The sequence below is a fragment of the Anabas testudineus genome, chromosome 24 (assembly GCF_900324465.2).
Source record: "Anabas testudineus chromosome 24, fAnaTes1.2, whole genome shotgun sequence".
Classification (NCBI taxonomy): Eukaryota; Metazoa; Chordata; class Actinopteri; order Anabantiformes; family Anabantidae; genus Anabas; species Anabas testudineus.
This window is the reverse complement of record NC_046632.1, coordinates 15192105-15205343: the sequence shown is the minus strand read 5'-3', so window position 1 is coordinate 15205343 and position 13239 is coordinate 15192105. Positions and strand designations below refer to the sequence as shown.

The 13239-nt window shown below is 39.0% G+C and overlaps 1 protein-coding gene across 7 annotated transcripts in view; it reads left to right on the top strand.

Annotated features, from left to right (window-relative positions):
* dnmt3aa (DNA (cytosine-5-)-methyltransferase 3 alpha a) overlaps positions 1 to 10236 on the top strand; it is a 47744-nt gene extending 37508 nt beyond the window's left edge. For 5 of the 7 annotated variants that reach the window (XM_026340921.1, XM_026340914.1, XM_026340915.1 and 2 more), the window contains 14 exons: positions 128 to 275; positions 1295 to 1438; positions 1702 to 1746; positions 1886 to 1965; positions 2407 to 2519; positions 3844 to 4027; positions 4527 to 4611; positions 4764 to 4909; positions 5020 to 5110; positions 5266 to 5414; positions 5724 to 5809; positions 6575 to 6644; positions 6914 to 7032; positions 7264 to 10236. In XM_026340921.1, the coding sequence (XP_026196706.1) occupies positions 128 to 275; positions 1295 to 1438; positions 1702 to 1746; positions 1886 to 1965; positions 2407 to 2519; positions 3844 to 4027; positions 4527 to 4611; positions 4764 to 4909; positions 5020 to 5110; positions 5266 to 5414; positions 5724 to 5809; positions 6575 to 6644; positions 6914 to 7032; positions 7264 to 7405 (1602 nt within the window). In that variant the 3' untranslated portion in view covers positions 7406 to 10236. The remainder of the gene's footprint in view (positions 1 to 127; positions 276 to 1294; positions 1439 to 1701; positions 1747 to 1885; positions 1966 to 2406; positions 2520 to 3843; positions 4028 to 4526; positions 4612 to 4763; positions 4910 to 5019; positions 5111 to 5265; positions 5415 to 5723; positions 5810 to 6574; positions 6645 to 6913; positions 7033 to 7263) is intronic. The other 2 variants (XM_026340918.1, XM_026340917.1) reach the window with 2 other exon arrangements.
* The last annotated feature ends 3003 nt before the right edge of the window (positions 10237 to 13239 follow it).

Sequence of the window (13239 nt, the reverse complement as noted above, 5' to 3'; positions counted from 1 at the left end):
ATTTATACTTTTAATCAGTATCAAACCCTGTATTGTCATTTATTGTTTCAACCTGTATTTCCGTTTAGCGTAACATAATTATATCATATTTAAAGTTTTATTTAACATGTTTATATTTCATGTTTAGGTCGCCAGTGTGCGAGCAGGGAGGCCAGTTCCTTCCTGTGATGCTAGCGACGATGCAGATGGAGTGGAGATCCAGACCAGACAGATGATAGAATGGGCCATGACCGGCTTCTTGCCCAATGGCCCGCAATCGCTGGACCCTCCAGAGGGTATACACACATTTGTTAATATATCATTCATGGGTATAATTGTCTAAAACACACATTATTAATATATTCTGATACATGGTGGAACCTTGTGCAGTGTTTGGCTGTATTAACAGGTGGGATTTGGTAGGATTAACTGTTAAGCTTGGCTTATAACAATTGCTTCTCTGTGGGAATTACAAAACTTTCACTTTGTTTGCATAGTTTTGGTAGTAAATACACTGTATATGGCATTTTTACTGCTTTTGCTAAATAAGCATAGTAAAGAACTTTTCATTACAAGAGGTAAGCAAGCATACCTTGTAGAGCACCTCTTCCTGTTAGTGTCAGCTTAAATGAAACTAACTAGTTCATACAGGTTCACACAGGTTCACAAAGTTTTGTAGCTGCTAACACAACTACACTCGAAGGTGGAGTGAAAATCCTGCTGTTACAGAGGGAATAACGGTGCAGAGTTTCAGATAATCCTACCTCGAGGGTATTCATGTTGTGTCACTTGTGACTAACAAATACTGACCAATAGGAAAAAGGGGCCCATGAAATAAAATAGCAGGAAGTCCATATTAGTACAGTGCTCATTTAAATTTGTTAATTATAGAGTGTTTGCACTCACCACAGACAGGCAGCATCCATCCTCCTCTGCAGCTTTATTATTTTGCTGTGCAGTTATTAAGTTTTACAAAATAATTCTAAAAAAGTATTTCCTGAATTACAAGGCAGTCGCATCCCTTCTCTCAGACTCTGCAGGAAGTGAAGGAGATGGATCAGTTTACGGCTGGAGGTGAATGTGCCTCGTCCCTTTCCAGTCTGACTGCACCAGTTTACTCTGATCCTGAAAATCTGTTAGTTTGATCTGTTATGTTGTTATGTCTGCGCAATACCACAAAATACAGTGACTCCCCAGCTTTAAACCTGTTCTAGAACTTATTACTGTAAAGATGGTGCTTTAAAATGTAAACTCTTTATAATGTGATCTAATATTAAAACTAAAACTGTGTTAATTCGGTGTCTTTGCTCGACAGAGGAGCAGAATCCATACAAGGAGGTGTACCCAGAAATGTGGGCAGATCCTGAGGCGGCATACACGCCTCCACCTGCAAAGAAACCTCGCAAGAACTCAGCCGAGAAAGCAAAGATCAGAGAGGTGATCGACGAGGGGACCAGAGGTAAACATAAAAACACATACAGAGCACTGATTACCTAAATCCCCTGTTGTTATTAATTTAGAAGGTTACTTCTAGTCTAAGAGTGATTAAGCCCTTCCATTCAAGATGAAATAAACAAGAGTTTTAATCTAATGAGAAGTTTATTGTTATATGTGTCAATCATACATAGTTTTCCTACAGAGAAACTCTCAGAATATTATGCTGGATGCATTTACTACTAAATCCTTTATGCAAATTGATAGTAATAAGTTTTATTTTTCTAGAGAGGCTCATATTTGAGATCAAAAAGAAGACAAGGAACATTGAAGGTAAACGTTTCAGATTTTTTCTAATTTTTTATTTTTATAATTAAGTTTAAATATAGATTTGAATACATAAAATTTAATTGAAACGCGTTATGGTTACTCGTCTCTTAGAGGCATTAAAAGTCTCACTGTGTTTATGTAGACATCTGTATCTCCTGTGGAAGCCTCAACGTCTCTCTGGAGCATCCTCTGTTCGTAGGAGCCATGTGCCAGGGTTGCAAAGTAAGAAACCTCCCTGAAAACCTTGGTTTTGTTTTCACTTGGTGCTGATTCAGTATCACTATAAAGGAATCATGCCACAATTATCTTAACACACCGTTAAATTGTTATTTAAATGAATTATGCTTGCAAATTGTTCTTAGATATGAAATTAAAATGAGTTGTGTGTTGAAAAGTCTGATGCAATGTTATTTTGCTATATTTAGTTGTAGAATAATTATGTATAAATATGTAATAAAATTGTTAATATTTTTTATTTGTACTTGAATTACACCTATTTTAATTTTCCTTATGGAAGTTGCATTTCCACACTGGGCCAAATCCTCCATTTGTTTTTTGCAAATTGTGAAAATATAGTCTAGTATGAAAATAAAGTAAATGAACAAAGGTTGAAACTTAAAAACACCCTTTAACTGCTCTTTTCCTGACCCATCCTCTGTAAAGAACTCCTTCCTGGAGTGCGCCTACCAGTACGATGATGACGGCTACCAGTCCTACTGCACCATCTGCTGTGGAGGCAGGGAAGTGCTCATGTGCGGCAACAACAACTGCTGTAGGTCAGTGGAGTACTGTACACACCGTTGTGGACCTGGCACACTGCAGTTTCTTCTCTTTGTGGCCAGAACAGGGTTTTGTATTTCACGCTAACAAAAACAATTTACCCAGAAAAGTCAAAGCGTGATGCACGGCCCTACGTTATTGGCAAGTGAGTCAGCCAACTCACGTGGTACAGATTTATGTAGGTAAATACAGAGTGCACGGTTGATTTTGGCTTTTACGCAATGACTTAATCACTGCAAGCACAGCAGCAATCAGGAGTCATAATACTGGTAATAAACTTCACCCTAGAACTGCAGTAGATTCGTAGTCCTGACAGTTCGACAGCTTCAGTTTTGACCAGTCATAAATACATTGTAATTATCTGTAATGCGAAATATGTCGATCTAATTACCACACTTATAGGATTTTGGATATCTAGAAAGTACTTGTGACTAGTCAAAGTGTGATTTTAGATATTTTAAACTGTTATTCTTATTAGTCTGAATGCAAATTAAATTTTAGATATTTAAAAAACAATTTCTTTACAAATAAAATCATAACTGTTAAAGAAAAAATGAATCAGATCCACCACGTAACTGGCACTGATGGATGCTTTTGTACAAAAGCTCTAAATTTATTCCTCACTCTTTCTTATTCTTTCTTCCCTGTAGATCTTGTGGAACTAATTTCAACCAATGCATCTCATTAACTTTGTGTCTTCTCTCTCCCGTAGTTGTGCTTCCTCCTCTCCGTACCTTTCTGCAGGTTGTCTCCACCCTTGGAGCTGTATGTTTCCAATGTGCAGTAACTGGCCCTACCAGCCTGCCCAATGTTTTCTCTGCTGCTTCTTGTTGCTCTCTCTCTCCATTTTCCACTTAACCCAATCAGTGCCTGGTTCTGCTGGAGGTTTCTTCCCTTCAAGGGAGTTTTTCTTGTGTTGGATTTTCTATTTAACTCTTACGGTCTTACTAACCTTACTATGTGCATAGAGATTATTTTGTTGTGATTTGGTGCAACTGACATGAGAGAGACAAGTTTTACACAACAAGTCAATGAAGAATTCTTACTAATTAAAATGTAAACGTAGGTTGACAAGCACCAAAAACTGTGTTGGTGTTATACCTTAGTTTGTTTGTTCGTACAAATCCAGTTTGAACATGAAGTGGACGAGAGCTAAAAGAGAATAATGTATAATTTCCTTTATTTACTCAAACTACAGGTGGGAAAGCACCCTAAATTAAAAAATGTTACTTAAAAAAGCATATTCATACAAACCTGGTCTAATAATGAAATGCAAATAAAAACACATTTGATGGTGTGGTTGTGTGTGTGTGTGTGCAGGTGTTTTTGTGTGGAGTGTGTGGATCTGTTGGTAGGGGCCGGCTCGGCGGCGGCAGCCATCAACGAAGACCCCTGGAACTGCTACATGTGTGGACCCCGGAGCACCTACGGCTTGCTGCGACGTCGGGAAGACTGGCCCTGCAGGCTACAGCACTTCTTTGCCAACAACCACGAACAGGAATTCGTAAGTGAAGAAATAAGAATGACAGTGGATGAACTAGAAAATGTGTAGTAGACATTCCTACAACTTAATGTCCAAGTAATCTGTTCCACAATATGACATACTGCAATACATACAAATACTCACAGTGAGCAAACATGTGAAGTTATTTCAGTTCAGTCCTAAAAAACAATGTAAGTCAGTTACTGTAGGTTTGTTGTCCACTGTAAATATGAGGTGAAATAAAACCCACAGTTAAATGTGGAAAATTAATATATAGGGATCAATGTGTGTTCCGCTCCAGGGCTTTTAAGCTATAAGTTCTCCATGAAAGCTAATGCATATAAAAACAGATCGCATTCACATTCTGCTGATCTTCACTCAGACTTTTACTGAAAAGACTGAAAAGAGATCATCAACATAAATAAAGCTGATATGTGCTCTGTTGCCGGCTTTTCTCCAAACGTATAATTTATGATCTATGACTCTGATCTCATTCCTTCTTTCTTTTAACTTTATTTAGGAACCTGCAAAGTTGTATCCTCCAGTTGCGGCAGAGAAAAGGAAACCAATCAGAGTCCTCTCCCTGTTTGACGGTATTGCCACAGGTACATGTGCATGAATCCTACTGACTTTACTGGTCCTTGATTTCAGGTCCCAGAGCATAAGGTGGTGTTTTCACAAGTACCTGTACTGCAGACTAAATATCAGCTCCCATGGTTGTACTGACAGATGAATATACGTGTCTGTATGAAATCAGGTCTGTTGGTGCTGAAGGATTTGGGCATCCAGGTCGACAAGTACGTGGCGTCTGAGGTGTGTGAGGACTCTATCACTGTCGGCATGGTTCGTCACCAAGGACGCATCATGTACGTGGGAGACGTACGCAACGTAACTCGCAAACATGTACGTGAAAAAATCGTCTGTGATCATTTGATTATTTGTTTTTATTGAGACTCTTTTTTACTCTCTCCTCTGTGCTGTGAAGTGAACTCATCTTGTGTTTTGTCTGTCAGATTGAAGAGTGGGGACCGTTTGACCTGGTGATCGGCGGAAGCCCCTGCAACGACCTCTCCATAGTCAACCCTGCAAGAAAAGGTCTTTACGGTAAGAAGGGGGTCATGAGTGACATCAGGGTATTCTGGTATGAGTCATGAAAAATCTAATTCTTCCATTCTTGTTCATAGTAAAACTACTACTTCTAGTACTTTTCCTAATATGAGATGATATGTGGAGTCTGAACTTTCTCCACCCTTCCACAGAGGGAACTGGACGGTTGTTTTTCGAGTTTTATCGTCTACTTCATGAGGCTCGACCAAAACCAGGAGACGAGAGGCCGTTTTTCTGGCTGTTTGAGAACGTGGTTGCAATGGGAGTCAGTGACAAACGGGACATCTCCCGCTTTTTAGAGGTATAATTATTAAACCATCACAGTTATATATACTACAGACACAGGAGCAAACGAAATGTGCGTATTCCTGTACAATGTTTTAGCAGTTTAAGTATATTTTGAGGTACCTTTGTATTTGAGTGTAGTTCTGCTACTTGTGACAGACAGTCTCTACACTGCGTTACTGCGCTGTTTCTTAAGTACATGATGTGAGTACATCATCCACCAGAGTACTGGTGTGTCTGCGTGTATTTGATCACATGGAAGAGTCTCCATCCCAGGCAAAAAAGATTCATATCATGGAAAACTAACTCTACTGTTCCTCTTTAGTGTAACCCAGTGATGATCGATGCCAAGGAAGTCTCTGCTGCCCACCGCGCTCGCTATTTCTGGGGAAACCTGCCAGGCATGTCCAGGTGATACAAGCATTCAGCTCACTTTCTTTCTCAGTTTCTAAATAAAGCTTTGAACTCAGTTCCCTCAAGAAGCCTTTAAAAGGTAAAACTTATTCAATATATACTTCTGTGCCTGCCATGGGCAGTGCTGTTAGTTTGAAGATGTTTTTGTGTCTGATGGCGGGCTGTTATGAGACGTTATTTATTCAGAAACTACAGCTGGGATTGTTGTAGCAGTGTGTTGTGCTGCAGGCATTTGTTTTTGTGGTGTTTCAGTCGGCACCTTCAGACCTGCAGCAAACACTCTCACGTCTGCTGCTGCAGCAGTTCAGAATGAGCATGTGTCCATTTTAGCAAAACCTTAGATAACGCTGTAATTAAGGGTCTAATTTTTAGCTCATTGATTGAAAACTTTCCTCATAATTTCTCTAAATGGCTGTAAAGTTTAGTACTATAGTAGATAATGGACAGTAATTAAGTACTAACATGGAGAATGGTCCTTCTAGCTGTGAGTTGACACTCACTACTTTACTACTAACTTAATCTAACTAGCTATCCTAAGTAACCTCATCACTTAGGTTAACGCAGTTACAGTAGACACCTCACAGACACAGTAGGCCCCCTTGTGTTTTGAAACTGGGTTCTCAGATGGTTGCATTCTGCAGTTTCACCAACAGATGCTGCTAATTCTTTACCATTTGACACGTCACACCTTGAATTGGTTAAACCGGACTTCAGTGTTGCAGAAATCCTGGATTTTATATGTTATGATGTTTGTCATTATAGACCTCTGACTCCGATGGCAAATGACAAGCTGGACCTTCAAGAGTGTCTCGAGCACGGGCGCACAGCCAAGGTATCCACCTGTGTGTATGTGTGTGTGTATGTGTGTGTATTTGTTTATGTGTGTATACATATTATACCATATAAATCTCTAAATAGTGAATAATAGGAAAACATTTTTGGGAAAAAGTTGTAGAAACTGGCCAAAAATCGTAATTTTATCATTATACAACACATATTGTAGAAAACTGTTGTTCAAATTGAGTAGGATTACTGTAGGATTAAAAATGGATGTGTGTGTGTGTTTGTCTGTCTGTGCTTGGTTCTGGATGCTAATTCCAGTTTGAGAAGTTGCGTACGATAACGACACGCTCCAACTCTGTGAAGCAGGGGAAAGATGAGCATTTCCCCGTCTACATGGACAACAAGGAGGACATCCTGTGGTGTACAGAGATGGAAAGGTACAGTGGTGTTTGCATGTTTCCTATATGTTTCTACTCCGTTTGGTAGCTGGACATAAAACACTTTATGTTAGTTTGTTATTATTAAACTATTGTCAGCCATATATTTGACACAAGACATCCCGACTTTTCTCATTTAATATCCCTCTGACTCTCTTTAACTGTGTGTTACGGTGCACCTTTGAGAAAATTTTCACTTACTGAGTAATTCAATCTCCTGTGTGTCTGCAGGGTCTTTGGTTTCCCCGTCCACTACACTGATGTGTCCAACATGAGTCGTCTTGCCAGGCAAAGGCTGCTGGGCCGTTCATGGAGCGTCCCCGTCATCAGGCACCTCTTTGCCCCGCTCAAGGAGTACTTTGCCTGCTACTAGTCACACCAACTCTCTCTCTTTCACACACACACACACACATAAATAGTATGACAGACACACTCAGATCACTACACGTAGGATACAGCTAGTACATGAAGGTTGGCTGATGCAGGATGACACAGATGACCGGGCAAAGTCGTACATACATACATTCACACACACACACAGACATATTGTAAAGGACTGCTTCACTAGATCCCATGTAGACCACTGGCTGACCTTAGTCCCCTGGTGCTACCTTGCTGATTTTACACACACACACACACAAAGACACATACTGGTGCAGGGTTCTGTACTGTATATTGTCAAACATACAAACTTCCTGTCCAACCTTGAAACTGATGTCTTTGGGGGTTACTTTGTCGTAGTAGCTGGAGTTCAAACCTCCAGGGGTTGTGCAAAACAGACAAAGATGCCCCTTTATTCAGTTTTTTAATATCTCTCTGAATGCATCAACACACCAATGAATCCCTCTGAACAATAACACTTAGTTGTATTCATGCGTAGTGACAGTACTGCTGTAGTTTTACAGTGCAATGAACACACATACAAACACACACACACACACCAGTTAATGCTCGTGGTGCTGGTCAGGCAGTGATAGAGTCCAAATGGTGCCACTTTAATACAACACTTGTACAGTTTTTGGTGCTCTTAGAGACTGAACCGTCTCTGGTTGTTTTTGTCGCTGCAGTTTTATGTCCCTAACTGAGTCAAACCAAATGATTACAGGCAGATGAAGGAAACACCAACTAAGAGAGGTGACCGTGATTTTTAAAAAGTATTAATTTGACAGACTTAGTGCGCTAGAATGTGCTGGGGAGCATCCTAAAGAAAGAGATAGGATTAATAATAAGCCTTTATTGATTTAACTACATCTAAATCAGATGCTATTGTAGTGCTCTTTCGTTGTGGAAAGCTGCTCTGGAGGTAGAAATATCAACGTGCTGTGCAAAAAAAATTAAAAATCAGTCATGTTTCCAATTTGAAATACTAAAATAAAAAAGCAACAGGAATTTTATGATTATATGATTTAGTCTTTTGTGATTTGTTTATTTATGAACACTTTCAATCATCTATTGTTTAGTGTTTATAGGATCTTCATTAGCTTCTGTCACTGCTCTAGTCTTCTAGGGGTCAATAAATATACTCAGATACATTTTAGACATTAATTAACAAGAAAGAAATGCAGCAAAAATAAGAAATGGCTCTAAGTGAGCAGAGAAACTGGTGTAGAAAGAGTGCATAAGAAGGCCACACACTCAGTCACTGTGGGTAAAACAGTCACTGTAGAGTGTAGAGTTCACTGTACTAGAGTAAAGCTGGCTTTTAGCCATCTACTGACCATTCTCATAGGCTCAAAATATATAAAATTAATATTAACTTCCATACAGTAGGCACTTATGTGCTTTCTTAAAAGTTTGCACTGTTTTGCAAATTTATTTTGCAACATTTATTGGTGGTTTTAATGCAATATTTTAGGCAGTGGTATTGCATTAGTTAATGTTTTGGTGAAAACGCTGTGAAGTACTGTACACTAGTAGCATTTTAACCGTGGGATCTGTTTTCTCCTATTCAGTATAAGCTGGAATGCAATACTTTAACATTTGTAAAAGTACTGTTGTATTGCATTGATTACTGCTAACTGTGATATTCATCCTAATGGTGCAAAATTGGAAAAATATCTTTATATATATATACGTTTTAATACTGTACTAAGCTTCGGCCTCCTTAATGGGATCATTTCATTGAACTGACTCTGAAGAATTACTCTGTGTTAAGCCATCAGTGGTCATTATGTTGATTTACTAGAGGGAAGGTTAAGTTTAAATATTTTTGAGACAAAGTCCTGAGTTGCAGAGTTACTGTGAATTGACAATATAACATAGTCTTTCTTTCTAGCTTGTTTAGCTTTGGCTTCATTTGTTTTTACCCAACACGAGAGTGGCTTTACCTTTGTGTGTCACGTTATGCACTGTCTCTGTATCTATCTAAGGCCGTATGTTAGGATGCTGACACTTGAAAATCACACTTGAGTGAGTAAATTCCAATTGGATTATTATGGTCTCGTCAAATTACATTACACTGCATAAAGTTAACTTAAGTTAGCTTAATATGGAAAAACAGGCCTGTGAAATTTTATACTTATTTGGTAAATTGAAAACCTTGTATCAGTCTTACATGACAGATAGCTGCTAAATATTTCCCCTTAGTGAAAGTAAGAAGAATACAAAAAATTAATTACTCAAAGTAAACAAAGTATTACAGCCTTTATTATTTATCTCCCTCTAAAAGTTATTTACCCACATCTTCCTAAATGTACCTATAAATAAAAAATAGCACCTATATAGGAGAATATGAGGGTTTAAAATGTACCGCTAGTATTTTAATCTATGGCTTAACTCTTCCAGGGAGATTATTTCTTCTTCCAGAGCAGCTTTCTATCTGAAGAACGATAAAACTCCAAAATTCCAGCTTGCAAAGTTTGCATCTTTGTTGGCTGCCATATACGGAGGATACATCCCAATTTGCTTATTTGCATCTTTACCCCTCGCTCTAAAGACAGGAGAAGGTGCTTTTTTAGAGATATCCTTTAATTTGAATCTTCATCTACACAGCTGGATCGGTAAGGACTTTTGAAATTGGTCTTGATTCAGTATTGAGGTGCTTATATGTGCATGACGACAGACAGAGTGAAGTTGACGTCGCACCGTTTTAAATTTCTAAATCCACATGCCATGTTGTGAGTAGCGTGCTGCCTTTCTGCCTTTCTTTTCTACTGTATTTAGGGTTTGTGATCCAATCTCGGGCTACCAGGTCACATAGACGTGTGTTTGTCCAAAAAAACGTTCCTTGATTTACAGTAATTTACTGTAATTATACCTTTTTCCCCTCTTTTTCTCCTCTTCCTCATCTCTTCCCTTCTCCATGAGAGAAGCACCTTTTAGCAAAACAAAACCAAAAGATTGCACTGCTTACCTCACAATATGGCGGCCCCATCCCCCAACATGCAACTCGGTGTGATGTAACTTCACATTGTCTATAGCAGTCGTTCCCAGCACTAGTCCTCTAGAGCCACTGTCCTGCTCGTTTTTCAACCATGGACGAACAAACCTAATCCAGGTAATCAGCTGTGGGTGGAGCAGCGATAGTTGGAAAATAAGCAGGACAGTGGCTCTTGGGTCTTGGTTGCTACAACTGTTTCTGCTCATGTCACATGACTGTTTAAAGATGTTTGTGAAGGAGGTTTCTAGTATCTTCGTCTCTTAGAGGAGAATTCAGAGCTTTGGGACAAACCTTGAAAGCAGGCGACCGCGATAATTTCCAAGTCAATCGAGCAGCGGGAAATGATCAAATAAGATAACTGGGATGTTCTCAGAGAGGTCAACAATGACAGCAATTCACTTCAGGAGGATAGAAAGTAAATGAAATCAGTGATGGGATAAAACCTGAACCCTTCCACTTATTATACAGCTTCTCGTGTGCCTCAGCCCCAGTGTTGCCCTTTTTCGTCTGGTGAAAAAGTTTAAGAAGTGACCAGTTATCTAGTCACAACCCACCAGCTCTTGCAGTCATGCTCCTACTTTGCTTCACGGGGATCCAACACATCTTCATTTACTGTATCGCAGCGACATCCACAGAAACCAGAGGCAGACCTTTACTCTGTAGACACTATGCTGGTTTTCTACTTCCTACGACTGAAACAGCCCTGTATAAATAACACGAACGTCCTTAGAGAACAATTGTACGACCTGTCTTGGGTGTTTATTTTGCCTTTCAACGCCCAAGCAAATAGATTGTCATCACGTGTAGTGGATCTGTAATACAAGGAGTGCTATACACGCCCACACTATGTGTAAACAACTGTTGTGTATAGTTTATTTACACAGGGCTTTGAGAAAAAAACACCTATCAGTCTGGTGCTTTTGGTCTTCAGACGGCCAACTTTTCCCAGGAAGCCTTCCGATCCTCTGACCTTCCTCAGATACCAGCTAACAACTGGACAAATGCAGTTTATTGCTCACACACAGAAACAGCGTCACAAACCAACAGTGAACCAGCAGGTTTTCCATCATGTTTACTCTCTGTTTATAACAACCAACCTTCAGGTGCTTTTTAAACTCTGCTCTTTTTTACAGTGATCTTACAGGTCATACATATACACACACATACAAACATTTGCTGGAAATACGGTGCCGACTTTCATGCTTCTCTGAATTCCTTCCGCTACAAAACACGTCAACACACATACATGCATACACACTGTGTTTTTGCCGGCCGCCTATCGCCATCAGGCTTCCCACGGCGCTGCTGGGTGTGACATTATCACCCTGCGATGCTTGGTGCTCCCAACCCCCTTCCTACAGCCCACCTAAATCCCTCCCACCCCCAGGTGCTGCATGTCAGTCAGTCAGTGTAATCTCCGATTCCATGTTAGATTAGGGCGTAATGATAATAATAATAATTACAATAATAATCTGTTATTGTGTGTGTGTACTGTTCCAGGTTGGTGCTCAGTTCAGTTCAGTCTCAGCCTAGAGGGGAGAGAGAGAGGCTAGAGAAAGCATATATTACAGTTAGTATAGTGACTTGTTCTATTGTACCCAAGGAGGAAATGGAAAGTTGAAGCAATGAGCTACACACACGCTCAAACAGCAGCAGGTTGAAATAACACTGAATGTAGTGAATTACATCAACGTCCCAGAAATCCTGCATATCTGCTACTAAATCTAATTATAAAGTGAAGCATCTTAGTTTAATCTAAACCTCCAACTGCCAGTTATTTTTATTTTCTATGATGAAAAACATCATAATAGGAAAAAAAAAACCTATTACAAGTTTAAAAATGTACATTTACTGTCATAGAAGACCAACAGAACCAAAAAAAAACTTACATCTGAGAAGCTAGAGACAAATTATTTTTATCAGATTCCTTAAGAAAATAAGATAAGATAAACATTATAAACATCTTTAAACTTGGGCTTAAATGTTCTTAAAACTGTTATTGAAATAATAATAATCATTTTCTGTTCTATCTTTTGGCATTTAAATCTAAGAATATGATATGAGAACGTCTTCAGCTGACAGGTTTTGGGTTTGTTTGACTTATTTGCAAATGTTTAAATCAAGCAAATTATGCACAAACATCAATGAAAATGCACAGAGGAAAAAAAACAAAAGGCTTTATAACAGGGGTTCAACACCTTCCTAAAATCCAAATCCAAAGAGGTCGTGATTTGTCACCGTATCCCCTGGTGTCAGCTCTCCATGCACCACTGCACATGTTGTATATCATGCGGTGTTTATGAACACCGTCCTGTAAGGTGTCTGTTACGGCAGTAAAGCTGGCTCAACATGGGTTGTGTTCATACTCTAAGAAAATAAACAGAAGTCAGCAGCACCATGTGGTGGTGCATGGAGCAGTGTTCATAAACATAGACGACAATTAGCAACGACATTAATAAATGCTGACTGCTGAAAAAAAAAGAAAGAAAGAAGAATCATGGGATAAACAAAGGGGTAAAGGAAATAATCTATCACAGTAAACTGGTATTTTTCCTTATTTTTACTCAGATGTCTCACTTTTTGTGAAATACTGGAGACTTAATGTGAAAAACAAATTAAGATTATAAAGCACAGATTTCAGTTGCTGGTTTTTCGCCCTAATTTAGGACCCTAAATAGTTTGAAAAGTAATCTTAGTTGGATTACTGGGAAGATGTAGCTCAGATGACTGTCTGAATCAGAAAATAAGGTATAAGATCATCAAGAATCAATTTGAAAAACATGATTTCAAAGTGATAAGTTTACTGATTGGTTTTCCAGCTCATGTTG